Genomic DNA, 18,377 nt, shown 5'->3' on the forward strand with positions numbered 1-18,377 from the left:
CGAACTTCTCACCCTATCTCTAAGGGAGACACCAGCCACCCTTCGGAGGAAGCCAGTTTTCCGCTGCTTGCATGCGCAATCTTGTTCTTTTGGTCACTAACCACAGCTCGTGACCATAGGTGAGGGTAGGGACGTAGATCAACCGGTAAATTGAGAGCTTTGCTAGAGTGCAGAGAGCTGAGTGTAAAAAAAAGAAAGAAAATTTAATCTCAGACCAAAAAAGTTTTACTCTGCTGTTCTGCTTTTTCATTGGTGTTAATTTTGGTCTGCTGTATTGTACAACATGATCCAACACATACCATGGATGCTCTTTATGTTCCTCCAAACTTTGCCAGAACTGCTTTTAGCTCCACTGCACTGCAATCAGGGGCGATTCTAGGATCAGAGCTTTGGGGGTGCTGAGCACCCAGAGAGCTGCCCAGCCAGGCAAGATAAACTTTACTCATCACGATGAGACTTCTTCCCTGTCTCTGTGAGTCCCTGCATCCTTAAATGTCTCCAGTTGTCCCGAGTTCCCTCTGACTGTCTCCTTGGTGCATTTAAACCCCTGTTCCTCCCTGTCCTCGTCTTCTGTTGTCTTCTTCTCCGTTATCAGTCATCATAATTTTACCATCTCTGTGCAAGTCTGCAAATTTCTTTATTAAATCATAAGATTCTTAAATTCATCAAGTCTCTCTGTGCCTGGGTCCTCGTCACAAAACATGACATCACTGTTTTGTACATTTTAACACAATTTAATCCCCACATTCGTGAAAGAAAAGCAAAAAACCCTTTTTTTTAAAGTCTGTAACAAAACCATCAAATCTGATAAAGGTTATTTAAATGCTGCAAAAGAAGAATGGATTGGAATAAATAAAAAAAATACATATCGTAATCTTAATTACTGGGGGAAAATGATGAATGATGATCATAGTGAGTAAGAAGTAAACTGAGTGCACTTTTTGGACAGAGATTCACTTTTAATATGTATGTATAATACAATAGATACATAAAAATACACTCTAAAAATAATTGTAAAAATGGAGGCAACTTTGCCTATGGTACAACAATGTATGAAAAGATCTTTACTGCAGATACTACTATGGCTCTGCAGATTTTTTTCTTTTCTTTTAATGTCGCCTCACCTTGAGATTGGCAAATTGGCAACTTTTCGTAGTCAGCTCTCTCAAGCAGTTTAACAGTTTCTGTTTTGCCTGTCACTATTCCCTCTCTGTTTCCTTACCTGGTTCTTCCTGACCTTGTACTTTCTCCTCACGTTCCCTCTTTCCTCTTTCCCTCTTTGGACTGACAATCATACACAAATAGATTGTAAAAAGTTACATTAATATGAAAAAAAAATACTATTAAGATCACTAATAAAAAAGTCCTCTCTCAGTGTACTTTCAAACAAAAGGCAAATAACCAAACCACATGTACATCTAATAAAAGATATAAATATTGAAACACTGATCCAACATTATCCTTTATTGTTACACTTTTACACTTTTACCTGAATGTTGCTCTGGGGTTTAATATCGGCACATATGACAAAATAACCTGATTCTCTCATTCCATTTCAAACAGGACAGTGGCAACAACAGTAGGCTATGGACAATTTTAGCTGTGTCCAAATTCATGGGCTGCATCCTCCTGAGGACGCATTTGTAGACCGATTACGTCACAGCGACGCGCCGAAGGCTGTCCAAATTCGTAGACTCCTCCGAATGCAGCCGACAAATGCGTCCTCCTTTTCCCCGAATTTGAAGGATGGGTCGGGTGTGTCCTTCGTGGCCGACCATATCCCAGAATTCAGCCAAACTCCAGTTTCCGGCAATGGTGGCCGCTACTAAGTTTTAAAATTACTCATACTAATCTTTCTGGGTCACAAAATAAACTTTTAACATATTTTCAGGCGAGAAAGTAGCTGTGTAAACTTCAAATATCTGCTCGATTTATCAAGATATCACATATTTGCAAAAGTGCTTCGACGTTTTCGGAGACGTCTGTTACCCACCAGCTCGATAGCTAGCCGAGAGCTCGAGGGTCACTGAAGCCACCGAGAACAGCACAACTCCCGTCACATCATTTTCAGATCACCGCGGACTTTTGCTACTCGGGTTAAACGTAATATATAAGTCACTTAGACAACCTAAAAATGTTATTGTTTGTCTTTTTTTCAGTGTTGTATTTGTTCATGTGTAAATCGGTTTGGCTGAGATTAAAGTTATTAGATTAGATTAGATAAAATAGAACTTTATTAATCCCCCGGGTGGGTTCCTCCTTGGTTTTTACACAGTTGAATAATCTTCAAACAGAAAACTGATTAAACAGAAGTGTGAGATGGTCGAGAATTTACGCTAGTGTCCTGTTATATTTTAGATAGCAAGGAGCAGACGGCCGAGTTTATTAAACTCCACCGAGACAGCAGTGACGCAAGTCTAAAGGCTAGACCGTCCAATTTCCCCGGCCGTTTACTTCCGGCCTACCGACCTTCTGAGGACCCGGCCCACGTAGACCGCAAAGGCCGGGTCCTCAGGAGGATGCAGACCATGAATTTGGACACAGCTAAATAAGCTTTAAGTTTTAGATTTTAAATAGGCTATATAAATTTCAATAGGAGCAACAGGACGGTCAAATGTCGCTGATTTTACTACACGAGGACGAATTGTAGGGTAGAAAACATCGTCGGAAAACACGTTTTCAACACTGCAGGTTACCTGGGTGTAATGTTTTTCAGCTAAAAAGAAACATGGTCTGACTCCTACCTAACTATATAAAGAGTAACTGAAGGTTAAATGCAGCTAATATGTCCTGTTTTAAGCCAGGCACTTCCACGTCCACAATTTTTGTGGGGTGCTGAAACACCCCCAAAAATGGGCTAAAATCGCCCCTGACTTTTCTCAAATTGGAAGCCATCAGTAACCAAAGTGTGAATGTGAGCACCCTCTGCTGTTCAGAGCAGAGACTATAACACCATCTCTCTCCATGTGATGAAGACAAAACATGATCTTCAGACCTCTTCTTCACTAAGAGTTTTGTACCAAGCTGCTCACTCTTTAACAAAGTTGTTGCAGTTTTTGATGTTCAAACAGACCTTCTGTTGAGTTTTTTTTATCTTAAACTTTTATTTACGTTTAACCTTTTCTTTTTCTATATTGTCTGTTTTGGTACCTAACATTAGGTACCTAACATTTTCGCCTTTTTGGGTACAGCACTTTGTGACTGCCTGTCTATGAAAAGCACTAAAATAAACTTTAGGGGCTGTTAGACAACCTCTTCAAAAATGCAGAAGACTTGGTTTCAGAAGTGGACCCTTGAGTGAAAAACGACAGAAAAAAGAGCGTTTCTCTAAGGGGAGAACAGTCTTTAGACTTGGGACGCAAACACTAAAGAACTGGACCCTAAAAAAACCCAGGATAAAGAGGTTCAGTGAATGTTGTGTTGAGGTGGAGGTGGATCAGAGTGTCAGAGGAGACTATGTAGAAGGACAGAGTGCCAGCAGGACAGTCCACATACACTGCTACTCTGTTAGAGACAGAGAAGGAGGAGTAGGAGTGTTCTTCAAATATTGTGCCAGACAGAACAAAGGCCATGATCAGAGTAGCTCAGATGCTATGAATGTTCATTAAAACCAGGGGGGTCAGACCAGCACAATCTCTTTCAGCATGCACACATGGACATCACTTCAGTCTCATACACATACTGTTAGACACTGATAAAGGAACAGTCCAACATTTGAACTGATTCAAACTGTGATCTCATCTTAATATTTTCATTTTTCCTCACATTTATGTTCTTTGTATCAACCCCTGGTAACACAAAGAAATAAAAACAGTAAGCAATTAACTTCAGTAGCATCTGACACACACCCCTTCTGTTAATCACTGTTAAAGAGGTGCCTGTTGTACATGATAATGTGTGTAATTTTGCATGGCAGCTTAAAGACTTGTGGTTATTTGCCTTTAACCTGCAGTATGATCTCAGCTGAATAACTTATTCTGCATGCTTGCGATCTATATATCCACAGTCAGAAACAGCCAGGCATGCTGACAGACTGATAGAAAAATAGTTTAAAAAGGGTTAAAGTTTTTTAACTATTAAAGTTAAAGTTTCTGCTGGCTCCATGTTGTGTGGTCGATGTGTTTCCCTAAAATGTGAAAATCCCAGTTTTGAGACCACGAGGAAAAATAGATCCCTGTGATAGTTGTGTCAGAAAGGGCATCTAGTGCCTATATTTGCCATATCAAATATGAATATCAGTGTGCGGTGGTGAGTCAAATGTCTCTGAAATGGGTTTGGGAATACTTACTCCTCTCATAAAATTAAATCCCAAAGGAAATGTTTTAAGTCTACTTTGAAAGTAGAGAGTGTCTGTTTCCGGAATCATGAACAATTAGCTTGGACCACCGGTATATCCATCCACACAAAGACAAACACCAGTTTAAGGTCACATTAGATGCTTCCAATGTACATTTCATCTCTTGTTTGAAACTGAGAGGCTCATTAGGATTTTGAGAGGTCTTGTTCTTTGCATAATAAACGTTGCTCAGCCAACAATCAGTGACTGATAATGGTTGTAAATGCTCTCTCTGTACATGTATTCATGTTTGTGCTTTATACAATTTGTGACACACTCAAAAAAGTGAAACTGGATGATTATTACATTTACAAGAGTCTAACTTGTCATTTGAACAAAATCATTTTTTAAGCATAATTAAATTATGAACAATCTTCACAAAATTTAAAAACTTGTAAAATTTATTCTTGTTGAGACATTATACAATCTAGCAAGAGTGGTTAGTTTCTTTGAGTCATGATATCACAAGATCACACAAGATATCAAACCACAGGAAAATCACTGGGGTTATAAGAGGCAGAAAAGCATACCCACCCCACGTGTATGCTGTTGGTGGTGCAGTGGTTAGCACTGTTGCTACACAACAGTAAGGTTCTGAGTCCAAATTCTCCATCTGGCTGTGTGGAGTTTGCATGTTCTCCCTGTGTTTGCTTGGGGTTCTTCAGGTTCTCTCTCAAAGATCAAAGCATTTAACTTATGAGTGCAAATGCTTGTTTGTCTCGCTGTGATAGACTTGTGACCTCCCTGCCTCTCGCCCCATGACGGCTGGGACAGGCTCACATGGCCCATTTTGGGGTGGAGCAGTAACATTTTTACCTTACACACTCGCAAAAACTGAACTGTAGCACCGCAACAAAGCTGATAACTTGATTTGGACCAAATGCTAAATGCAGGGACATCTCTGAGGAACAGACTTCATGTTGTTTTACAAGATAAAGTCCTCTGTGTAGTACCAGCAATGCACTGACTGTAGTCGCAGGTTTGGGATACTGCACGCAGACTTTCAGATGTGGAGATGAATCACAAGTTAAGAACTGAAGTCAGGACTTCAAATTTCTGGATTAATCTTTGGTCAGTGCTGAGTAAATACTGTTAAAACAGAAAAGTCTGAGTTGGGTTTTTCTTCCTTATTCTGAGTATCTGTTTCGGTTTTAGAGTGTTCAGGTATGCCAAATGCATCGAGACATTTCTTCAAAAATGTGTTTTTCTGTTTAAAAATAGTCTCCTTGCAAAAGTAGAGTTAATTTTACTCTAAGCAGAGTCACATTCTTTTAATGTAACTCTGAGGTGTAAAATGATAGTAGTTAAAATCGAGTGTTAAAAATGAGTGTTTCTCTGTCAAATCTGGAGGTGTTACAATGGAAACATTAACTCTTGACCTCTTAACTCTGAACTCCTAGAGGGGCTATGACACCAACAGAGTAAATTCACAGACTCCGCCCCCAGCACGGCTCCAATCGAAGCTGAAGTGAAGCCGTTTCAGAACATTTTGCTCTACATATTTGAGTTGTTTGCCATGCTTGGTAAGTCATTTTTTCAAAGATTGTTTCAATTGTTATTAGCTTTTACTTCTGTGGCTCTTTGGAGTTGAGACAAAGCTGTGTGAAAGGCATTAGCCATGTTGCTCGCTGATAGCATAATATTCTGTTTTAGCTAGCTGAAAGGTATTGTTTGCGGGCAAATACCACAGCCTTGAAAAAAAGCTTGCATGTGAATTTTCAGTCAAACTTTTGGTCAAATACACCTAAAACAATGTCTAGAATGTGAAATGTTGGTATAATGGTGCTACTTGAAGCCTGAAAACGATCGCCCATAAAAAAAAAAACGAGCAAACAGCAGTAGCAGACGTCCTGACTGGATTCTACGTTAGCATAGATCCCTCCAGAGTTTTGTGCACACGGTTTAGGTAAAAATGAAAAAGGTTGAGGTTTTACATTTAGTTCAGTATTACCTGTTGCCTGTGTCTTGTCTTTTGGGAAAATACTTTACACAAGTAATGGCTCAAAGAGGATTCCTTTTTTTTTTTACTGTGCTGCAATTGTTTACTGGATTATTTGTGCCATTAATTAGTGTCAACTAATTTTTATTCAATCTCCGCACAGGATATGCTTGTGAAGATGGAATATGGGGGAGAGCAGAAGTGCGTTGAAGTTCCACAAAGGGATGAATGAAGGACATGCATATTGTATTGAAGAAATAAGTGATGAGAATGCTGTTATTTGCATTTACCATGTCAGACCTTTTGATAAACAAAATTCTAATGAAAGTGAGAACATGTATACTGTTACATCTTTCAGAAAATGTTTTGAAATTGTGGTGCACAGTTCAGAATAAATGTTTTTCAAAAACCATTGCATCTTTTTAGTAAATGTTTATTTCCAAAAGAAATTTCTAGAAGTTCAGAACAGTAAAATTCCCGCTTTTTAGAATGAATTAGAAGATAACTCTTACGTAGTTAAACTAAAATACTCTTTGAGAGTTAATATATAAACTCTTAACACCAAGTGTTAAATTATCAACTCCAGACAGATTTGGTGTTTAACACTAAATCAGAGTTAACGTACCAACTCTCCAAAAAGAGTTAAATTAACACTCTCTGGTGTGGACCCATATAGACACTTTAATAGTGTTGAAATCAAATCCAACAGTGTTAATTTGGACATGCTGGATTTGCTGTGTATAAATACAGAAACTTTACATCAGTGTATTTCCATTGCAAAGAAATGGGATATCCTTCAAATGTCAGTTCTTAACACAGTACAACCTACTTTTAGTCACTGAAGGCAGAGACCCACAAACAATTTGCAACTCACTGCAGTTTTAGGATTTCTTCAGCCCGCTAACGCAAAGCAAGCCTTGATATGTTACCGCAGTGAATTGAGTTGTCATTTGTGAGCCACGATGAAGCAAGCCGCCTTATTTCCGCCACATAAATTTTCCACACATTTCTGCACTAGGCTTTACGGTAGCACTTCTTTTTTGTTGTTGATCACAAAAAAAATGCACGAGCACACCCATGCATGCACGGACATCTCACACACACGCAAGCATGCAGGCACGCACGCACGCACGCACGCACAAACGATTTGAAGGTCTTTTCTGCAGGAAAAATGAAGCTCAAGGACAACTGTTTTTCCTAGTGTTAATTCATTATTCTTTTCAGTTTGGTTAGCAATGTGAATCTTCATTCATCTCAATCCGCAGCAAAATTCCTGACAAGTTTAAGGTCAGTTATGCTCAAATTCAATACAGTCAATGCAATATAATCAATTTATATTTAAAATATCATTAAAAAACATCCTGATAGTTGATGTGAAACTTTGAACACATTCTTCCTCTCTTCCACCTACTTTACGTGCTGTAATATTCCTCAGAAATTATAGGATAATTATACTCAAATTCAATACAGTTACTCAGTATGGCATCATATTTAAAAAAAATCATCAAGCATTATGAGTAAAATCATCATTTTTCACTCCATGGACAAAGGGCAAAAAAATGCCCCCCCCCATATTAATATCATGTGACCACAGTCTATTTAATGCATGTGGGATCCAAAAACACAGAAAGAGACCAACAAATAAAAAATAAACCCCTCAGATCATCACTGAAATTTTCAAACTGCTGCAAAATCCATTAAAAAAGGAACATATTTTATATGTTTTGATCAGTGAAAAGTTATTAAAATAACATTTTCCCCCAAAGGCTTCAAACAGAATAAGCCCTGATTACAACGAAGGCCCAGCCCACAGCCTGACGGTCACAGGAAGCTCTCACTTCCTTCAATCACAAACAAGCTGAGTGCTGAAACCCTCTCTGCACATGCTCAGTAGAGGTGTGGCAGCAGAGGTTTGAACATAGAGCTGATATTACGGGTATGAAAGTTGAAGATATTCTTTTTTTTTTTCAGTTTTTTGGATCAATTTAATCTTCAGGTTTTGGTTGAAATGATTTTTCTTTGATTTCTTGTTTTTATTTTTGTAATCTTCTGATTTCTGTTTTGTTGAATTTTTGGATTCTTGTTTTGATTTGTTTTCTTTAGCTTTTGCGATTGCTGTTGATGGTTCTTCTAATGATGGCTTTCAGGTTTTCCATCCTGTGTTTCTGGTTTCATGGTCTTGGATATTTTTATTATCGGTGAGAGTTTCTGTCTTCATGTGACAGTATGTGTTGATAAAAGCTACCCTGAAGGCCTGTGATGGGACTTTTGTGATCCTTTGTTTGAGATGGTTTTTAATCTAAGCAAATCGTTATGTTTGGATAAAGGCTGTTTTGAGCCAGACATTATTGTGGCTGTGTCTGTGGAAGGTGACGTAGAGCACAACAAAAGCCTGTTCTAAGAAAAAAAAATACAACCTTAAAAATGCATAATGTCCAGTTAAACACATTTCAGTGAAAACAGGTATTGAATTTAATGAATTAATATCACATTGAAACTTCCTCAGTTGACACTCATATAAACAAAAGTTGCATTTTTGCATTAGCTTTCTTAGATTACACAGTATAAGACCTCATTTAATGCACTAAATCCACCATCTGTAAGATGACATCAATCAAAGTAGCCGACAAAAGATTAAAAACAACAAATTGTCAGATAATTAACAATTATTCCAGACACAGATGATAAAATTTGTGTTTTTGTAAATAATCATCATTTACTAAGAGTGAATTACTCCATTAAGCAATCTGATATTACTGACCATTTAAAACCCGTTTTTGCCTTTAAAAGACCAGTTCAGACCAGATAGATGCAATTTAGACCTCAAATTCTGTTTTGCTTTTTGTTTTGTTTTGTGTTTTCCTTTTTATTTACATTATTGATACTTAAGACTATTAAAAAACAATTTAGACAACACAGATAAGCATAAAATACCAGTTCACAGTGTTATAAACATTTGATCTAAAGTGACACAGCTGTCATCCTAAACTGACAGCTTTTGCAACCATTATATTGAATCTGTTCGGAGTTCTTATCAGGCTCAGAAAAGCATTATTTTTAATGTTTTTACACATTTATTCACACACACACACACACACACACACACACACACACACACACACACACACACACACACACACACACACACACACACACACACACAAATAACGGACCTGCTGAACTCGAGTCTGATTTCAGGCCAGTTCAGGAAGCAGGAATAGTCACTGCTTTTTTCCACCTGGGTCACTTTAGTTTTTTACAAGGCTAGTGTAGACACTGTTACCAACATGAATCACTTCAGACTGATACAAGATGCTACTTGGAGAGCAATGCTGATTCTTAAAATAACAAAAAACCAAGTCTTCATACCTGCAGTCTGTTCCTGAACATGTGACTGTGCTAGCGTTTGGTTTCTGTCTGGTCAAAGAAAGTCTGCCTGCAGCAAAGAAGCCCAAACATCCTGGAGCATCCTCTGTGCATCCTGGGAAATTGAGCTCCTTTAGCAGATCTGCTTTTTGTCCCTACCCAGAAAAATTTCAGGGAAAACTTGTTCATGAACAAAACAAACAAAATAGTCTAATTCTGCTTATTCCACAGATTTGAATGAGTTTGAGGAGATTTCTGGAGGTTTATTGTTGATGTGATCATGACTCTGATTTTTGATTGACTGTGATGCAGTTATTTAGTTTATGTTCACATTAAAAATAATTGAATACAGATGCTTTTAAAATCATCCCCAAGTAATGGGTCAGCTGCTTGTTATGACCTCATTTTTCCCTGTACTTCTCCGAGTGGTTCTTGTGCCAGTTCTTCCATAGACGGAACTTCACATTGTTAAACGAGATGCTGGCTGAGGAAAGGTACTGCACTGATCGGGACATGGTGGCTCTGAAGGTCGGCGTTGTGGCTGTGATGATAAAAATCTGAAGACCCTGAAAACATAGAGAGGGAAAATATATATATATATATTTTATATATATATATATATATAATATATATATATATTATATTATATATGATATATATATATATATATATATTGTATATATATATATATATATGCAAATAGTATATCAATCACCATGCACCAGAGCTACGCATTTTGGGTCCTATTTCATATTCCACACGGCTTGCCCCGGCAAAACCGTGTCGATACAGTGCGTTCGGTACGCATATGTATCGAACAATACAACATTTCTAATTTATTTTATCAACTTTTCTTCTGACGATGCTGTCTGTGTTGAGCGCTCCGCTACTACTACTCCGCCTAGGCTTGCACTGTCGAGCGCAGATCCACTGAGCGCAGCGCAGGCTAGCCAGACAAAAGTTAAGCTCGTTGCAACATGGCAACTGCCTCATCACTAGCCGAAATTGAACCTCCCCCACCCTCATTCAGATCTGGCCTTTGGAAGTAATTTGGTCTTAATGTGACGTATGACCCTGATGGTAAGCGCTTCATGGACAAAAGTAAAACAGTATGTCGGATGTGCCACGCAATGCTCAATTACATTGGTGGGAACTAGTGTGTTAGCGTGGTTAGCTCGTTAATGTGTCCAGCCCCACGCACGGGGCGATCTGCGGTAACTGGTTAACGGAGATTTGCCACGTTATGGTGTTAATGTCATTTTAACAAGATTAATGCTGACAGCACTAGTGGGAACAGAACGAATATGTCTGCACATTTACGCTGACATCATCCTAGTGCAAAGACAAGTGGAAGCAGACAAAAGCAACAAGCACGCATGCTACGAACTTTACCCGAGTCATTTAGACAGCCGTTAGCACATGATTCTCCTTATGGGGACCTGATATGTTTACTATGCTGCTGAGAAGATTATTAAAATCAAAAATCAAAAATTTTCCTTGAAGCAAAACACAAAGACTTTCAGTGGACATAAAAAGTGCACACACCCCTGTAAAAATGCCGTGCTTTTGTGTTGTTAAAAATAAATCACTCAAAAACTTTTAATGTGATAAATAACAATAATAAAATAATACGATAAGCTGATTGTATAACCGTTGAAGAACCTTTTGATTTAATCTCTCAGTTGAAGTTATAAAATCAGAAGGTAGAGTCTTACCTGTGTGGTTGTGCAGAGGCAGAACAAAATGCTGAAGACCAGGTTCATTGTTCCTGAAGTGATGAGGACCAGATACCCAAAAACCCAGGACACACCCAGTAACACAGCCAGAGTGAAGCATTCAAGGAAACTCTTCCTGAAGCAGGACTTCCTGGTTGCTTTAATGGACACATAAACCAGCAGGACGATGTTGTAGATCAAGATCAGGCCGACTGGAAGGAGGAAACCCCAAAACAAAGGTTTCTCAAAGCTGAAGTGTTTGTTCTTATCCAGTGCTGCCAGCCAGCAACTTCAGTGACATGAAAAAGAATTATACAAATAATATGAATAAATAACTTTGTCTAAACTTTAATCAAAACTAAGAGGAATTATAATAAAGTTTGTAAAGATAAAAAAAATAAATTACAAAAGCTGTATAGGCGCATCGAAAAGAATGGTTGTATCAAACTGAATCTCTGTGAGTAGCATCATACAACAACAACAACAACAACACTATAATATTGGTAAAAATGTGACTTTTGTTCATATTGAAGTACAGGTCAGTCTAAAGTAGATAAATGTGGTTTGTGTGATTACCCACAATTCCTCCTGTCTGTATCTCAGAGGATTGTCCACTCTGTAGGTCACCCCCAGTGTGATGCCCATGAACAAGGCTGGCACTCCTAACACAATAAGTCGTTAATTGGGACAGATTGAAGGGTCTTCAAGAATAAATAGCATGTCAGATTTAAGTCCCGACTTTATAAATGTCTTACCCCATCCCAGAGCCATGCCCAGCAGAGTCCAGTGAGGTGGTAGACTGCGGCGTATTTTCTGAATCAGGATCTGAGTACCGTTCACGCTGTTCCACATGAAGGTGGCCATCAGGAGGAAGTGCAGCAGAGCCGCTACAGCCGTACACGAACCGCGGTCTGGTTCTATGCGTTCATCCGAGTCAAGGAGGTCATTGGTCCGATCGTCAGTCTGCACCTCAATGTCAATTTGTCTGCTGGAGCTTTGGACTCCAGAGACAAAGGTGATGATGAAGGCCAGCAGGCTGAAGTAGATGCACAGCCGAGATATTAGGCTTTTCTTCTGTTCATTCTGAAAACTACAGATGAAAATGAAAAAGTGACAAATGATAATATGAAGTCTTACAGGAAAACTGTAAAAAAAAAATAGAAATACACGTGAATGTAATTTTAAATATGACATAAAAGGCTGAAAACAAGATTGTGATGTTGCAAAAATTGATTGCTATTTTTGTCATACAAAGCAAAAATCTCCTTAAAATTTTTGACTTTTCTCAAAACAGTAAATTGCATTCATGTTATTTCTTTAAATTTTATTATTATTATTATTATTATTATTATTATTATTACCTTTTCTCTGTTTTCTTTCATTCCAAAATATTAATAAATATGTTTTTTTAAATTTGTTTTTATTTTATATATAATTCAGACCTCCTTCGTTTTGTTTGTTCGCACTTTTGGCGGAAGTTACAGTCTTTAGTTTGTTTGTGTAATTATGAATCCACAAGCTCACCCAATTGAGAGATTTTCTGAAATTCTTCTTTGCAAATACTTTCAAACTCACTCTGTTTTTTTTTCCTTCTTTGATTTAAGTTAAAGAGGAGATATAACCCAAGGACATTTGGTCAGAACTTGGGTATCCTCTGGAACCTAGTGGTGATTGAATGATGGTGTTATTTTCCAATTATTTTTCACAGGACAACAAACTGTTTGTCCTTCTGTTTAACTTCAGCATCCAGACCAGAAATCTAATTTATCTACTTTGAGAAGGTAAGATTGGAAGATGCCCACACAACCATTAGGTCATCTTCTTAAAACTATTAAAATATTACATTGTAAAAATGTGGAGATGAGTTCTAGAAATAATTTAAAAATAATTTACAATTTTTAAGAACTGAAGGATTCCTTTTCTGGATAAAAGCAAGAGGGTAATTACAATTTTCTCAATTACAATAAAATTAAATAAAGTAAACAAAGCACTGAGAGAAGAGTAGGGAAGTCATTGAAATATCTAGATTTATGGCTCAGTTTTTGTCATACCAATGTTTTTGACCAATTTTGACTCTGTAGCTAACACTTCTGTTTCTAACATGTTTGCTGCATGTTAGCAGGTGGTGGGGTGGTCTAGTCTTACATTTCTTTAACGTTATAAATGATCGTCACAATCAAACCCAGAAAAGAAAGAGAGAGTCCCACGATGGAGATCGCACCCAGAGCTTCTGCATACTCGTAGTTCTCTCTGAATGACTGAAAAACAGATATGATCAAAAGTCTCACTAAATATCTGTAATTTGCAATTGTTGATGAAGACTCAACAAACTGTGGCTTCATCTTTCAGTCTGCAGAGTTGTGATACTCACCCAGAGAGCAGCAAAGTTGGTGGTGTGGTTACAGAAACATCTCATGAGTCCATCTGAAGTGTTTCCTTTAGAGCAGCCGCTGGTGCTCCAGTCCTTCTGACTGTAGTTCCAGAAAACGCAGGAGAAGTCGTACAGAGACGTTCCACTGATGTTCTGAAACAGCAGCGCACAGACAGCCCTTTAATTTAGATAATTTAGACTTAACACAGATTTTTAATGCATTTTGTTTGCTTTTCTTTTGTTTTGTTAAAACTATTGATATTTTTCTTACAGTATTTGTGTTTGCTTTGAATCAATTCTGATATTGTATATTTGATATTAACATGACATCATTGTATTTTAACATACAGATTGTTAAAGGTAACACATCTACAACATATTTTTTATAATAATATCCTGGCAAAAATCCTTCCACTCCATACAGAACTAACATGCATAACATGCAAACTTTTTCTGCAGTACCTACAACTTAAAGCATTTAAATCCATTCCTCACACGAAAACAAGAAAACAAAACCCATTCTCATAAATATACAGAACAATAGTGTGACTGGACAAGTTAACTTTTGTGGCCAATTTTACCCCATTAGCAGCAGGAGGAACTGCAGTTGTGCTAAAGATATTAAATTATAACCAGCAGACATCAGTCATTAGATTTATATATGAATGAAGATACTGGATTTCTTACTCTTGGTCTGAACAACATCTCCACATGTTGTGGCACCATGTTGGGTTCCTGCCCTCTGACGCTAGCTGACAGGACCCTTATGGTGGCCCGTCGCTTCATGTAGAGTTTTGAACGAAAGAAACGATCATTCTGATAGAGAACAAAACCCAGAGAGACGTTCAAGTCTGTCTGACGACTTCTGACATCTTCGCCTAACATGAGAGGAAAGAATCCACTGCTATTAGTAAGAATGTGTTAAAATTAGAGGATTTTTCAGCTTTAAAAAGACAGACTCACCTGGCGGGAATCGTATGTAAATGAGGGCATCAGCTATGAAACTGTTTTCCATCACGACCTGTGTTGCGTTTGTGTTCAGATGAATTCTGTTGGGCAAAAAATTCCCAGAAATCCCTGTAGTGACAAGATGACTGCATGTCAGTGAACACACCAAAAATGTGCAAATTTACTATCAGTTCTTCAATTTTAAAGTTAAAGTTCAGATTAAAATTAAAGTTAAGAACAAATTTAAGATAATTTCTTTACAACACCATTTTTTGAAAATAAGATCATTTCATTTTATTTTATCTGACTGGAGAAAGTAACTTGCTTCTAGTATCTCTTTGTAACTTTGAAATAGTCTCGAAGAATTGAACTGAGCACTACTTTTTAAATCTTGATGAATTTGACAATTTTATTGCTTTTTTTATTTTTCAGCAGAGCAATAAAGAACCACCAGCCAAGGACTTCAGCCATAAAAATATTCTTGGGAGCTGTCCCACAGAAGTATTCAGATCATATTTATTCAATGGCAAATTAACTGGATCAAAGTGATACTAGTTGACAAAAGCAGACAGAATCTCGGGTAGATTTTTAACTTAAGTTCCTGAGGACTTTATCAAATTTTTTTTATTGTTGTTTTCTGTGTTTTGAGTCTGAAAAAATACATTATTACATGCAAATTTAGAGAGTGAGGCCAAGTTATTCACATCATTAAGTTGAGTTCAGGTTTATAATCCTTCCACAAGTTTTGAGGTCTCAAAACTATTTTGTGTTTCAGTCACAGTAAACATGAGTCCATCACACGTGTTGAAAATACAGCAGTAAAAAGACTAAATAGTGAACAGGACACAGAGCACAACAACAGCAGCCAGTTTCAATGGTAAAACCATCAAAGGACACAAACAAAGTTGCTTTATACAGAAGATAAGAAATCACCACAGCTGGACTTTAGAACCGTCAACTGGGCAAACATGTCAACCTTGAGAGTTCACTCAAGAGTTCAACTGCTGAAAGCTCAAGTGAAGTAGAAATCATAACCTGGTTAATAAACTACAAAGTAGAAGCCAATCTGTTCTCTCTGTGTTCAAATCTTTGCTTTTAGATCTGTCAGCTACAATATTTGATTAAACCTGCAGGTATTTGCTTTAGAATGCTTTATAATTTAATAAAAACGACTCCATGGGAAGACCACTGCTGTTCGACACAGTTTCTTACTGACCTCTGAGAGAGGTGAACTGGACTCCGTGAGTGTCTGCAGCAGGGATCTGTGCCGACTGGACCACCAAGTTCGGCTGAACCACTTGAGATTGAGATGTATTTTGACTGAGGCTGAGGTTCACTGAGAGCTGGTCCAGAGTCACCGTAAGCCTGGACATAAAAAAAAAAGACACTCCCCCCCCCCCCCAAAAAAAAACAACAAAAAAACAACAACAACAACAACAAATAATAATAAAACAAACAAACACAGAAACACAAAACATTGTTTGTCTTAATCAGATTTGTAGTTTCTAATATTCAGTTGTACCAGTCCATTTTTGGCACTCCCCCTGAACTATAAGTGTCAGTTTAGAACTTCAACTTTACCTTTATTACCTTCATCTCAAAAGGAAACTCACCTGAATAGTACAGATATTTAAGGTCTAATGAGAATATTTACAATTGGAGGTCTGTACAGTTTGAATTGGAACAGGAAAGACTAAGACTGCTGACACTCTTAAAACTGCTCTTAAATTCCTGAATCAATTATTATTCATTTGTGAGTTGGATAATTTGTCTCTAAAACAGAACAACTTTGACAACTGCCAGTTCCTGTTTATATGCTAAAATGCATCACACTTCAGAGGAATTACAAAATAGCCAATCAAACTAGGATGGTGAACATGGCAAACATTGCTTAAAATCAACTTTTTGCCAGTGTCACAGTGAAATATTTCTTTATACTGTAGCTGCTTAGACAGGTTGTTCATCTAATATAGAAAAAAGTGAATTATCACTGAATATGAGTTAAATCTGGTTGACAGAAATAAATACAGCTGATGTTAGCACTTTGGTCAAAGCTCCTTTGTATTTCAGTTTAACCTCAGCACTGCTAGCATGGCTGTAGTTTCATGATGAATATTTTAATGATCTTTCCCATAGTGCCACCTTTACAGCAGTTTTTAACAGTCTTAGCTTCACTGCTGATGAGCTTATTTATTTGTTTATTTACATATTTAGTTTACCCCAGAGTTGCGTTGTTTTCCTTGGTATCATCTGGTATAGTGGCGTTCAGCAGCTGACTGACTGTTGCTACTGCTGACACTCTGACACTCTGCACAGACACAAATATGAACTGAGATTAACATCTTACTTTCTTTTTTTGCCCCTTACGATTTGCTGAATGTTTGTACCTCTGTGGCGTTTGCAGACAGCAGCAGTGTGTTGACAATCTCAGCCGCAGCTGTAACATTTTCAGCCGTCAGCTCTTCTGCTTTTGATGTCAGAATCTGAGTGCTGGTCGCCAGTGTCTCTAAATCAGCTGGACTTGTAAGCTGAGGTAAGAAAGACATGATTTTACTCATCTGGTTCTTTACTGAATCTGGAATCATCTGCATGTTACCTCAGAGCTGCATTTCTACAGGATTACCTCACAGAGAAATACTCAAACTTCAGCCATATGACACTTTCAATCTTTCTTCAGAAGAAAAAAAAAACTGCTGTTCTTACATTTTTTTGTATGTCGCTGAGCGTCAGGTCACACTGGAAGATCTGTGGAGGGCTGAAACCTGGTGATCCATTCATGGACAAACATCTGGCTGAAGATTTAGATTTACCAGCTGAATGGAAATGGTGATAGAAAGATAAACATCAATACACTAGAGTCTACGTGATGGAGTGATGTTGGACTGAGGGGAAGATGTGGATGACTTACTACCACTCGTTCCTACTTCACATTTTTCCTCAGAATACGCAAACCAGCCGATGGGTGTACGAGGGAACCTGAAGCCTCCTAACTGCTGCTCTTTGCAGAAGTTTTCTACGAAAAGTTTGTTAAAAAATAAATATTTTTTCCGTTTGTTTTTTTAGAATACTAGGAATTTTATTTGTTTTTAATCACAAAAGAAAAAAAAGACTTTTAAATAATGCATGCTAAACTTGATTTCAGGTTGTAGAAATCCTTACAGCTGGTACATTAGACATTTTGAGCAAATTATAGTTTTTGGTCTCTGGCATTCTCTCTTTCGTTCTCATCTGAATGTTTTTGACCCATCAGACTCTAGTCGGTAAAACTTCTTACCTTCTGAGCATGTTACTCCAGTCCATTCATCAGGACAGATGCAGACACCGTTCTCTGGTTTCCCTCCATTATCACATTTCAGGACAGTGGTGGTAGGAGGGGTAAACGTAGTTGGGGATATAGTGGTCGTAGTAGTATTAGCAGTAGCAATAGGTATAGTAGTTGAATCATAATGAGTGGTGTTTGCTGAAGGAATTGTTGTAGGATTAGGAGGTAAAGTACTGTCAGTGTATGGGCTCGTAGCATTCGTACCAATTGTAGTAGGAGTACTGTAAGTAGCAATATTTGCATCACTAGTTGGGTAGAAAGTAGCAGTGGTGTTTGTGTAAGGAGTAGTTGTATTAGTATCACTTGTAATAGTAGTCATGGGAGAATAGTGACTAGTACTCATTTGATCAGTCATGGGATTGGAGGTAGTATCAGCTATC

The 18,377-nt window shown here is 37.8% G+C and overlaps 1 protein-coding gene across 1 annotated transcript; it reads right to left on the reverse strand.

The window, feature by feature from the left end:
* Positions 1-10,042: 10,042 nt before the first annotated feature.
* LOC102296291 (adhesion G-protein coupled receptor G7) lies at positions 10,043-17,453 on the reverse strand. The gene is made up of 11 exons (XM_042216856.1): positions 17,379-17,453; positions 17,063-17,203; positions 16,895-16,983; positions 14,691-14,776; positions 14,415-14,605; positions 13,728-13,880; positions 13,502-13,614; positions 12,112-12,446; positions 11,937-12,018; positions 11,357-11,645; positions 10,043-10,207 (listed from the first exon to the last, which is right to left on the reverse strand). The coding sequence occupies exons 1-11, from the start codon at positions 17,451-17,453 to the stop codon at positions 10,043-10,045; spliced, it is 1,719 nt and encodes a 572-aa protein (XP_042072790.1).
* Between the last annotated feature and the right edge of the window lie 924 nt (positions 17,454-18,377).

Source organism: Haplochromis burtoni, unplaced genomic scaffold, assembly GCF_018398535.1.
Source record: "Haplochromis burtoni strain Fernald_Lab_line unplaced genomic scaffold, NCSU_Asbu1 Contig_1297, whole genome shotgun sequence".
Classification (NCBI taxonomy): domain Eukaryota; kingdom Metazoa; phylum Chordata; class Actinopteri; order Cichliformes; family Cichlidae; genus Haplochromis; species Haplochromis burtoni.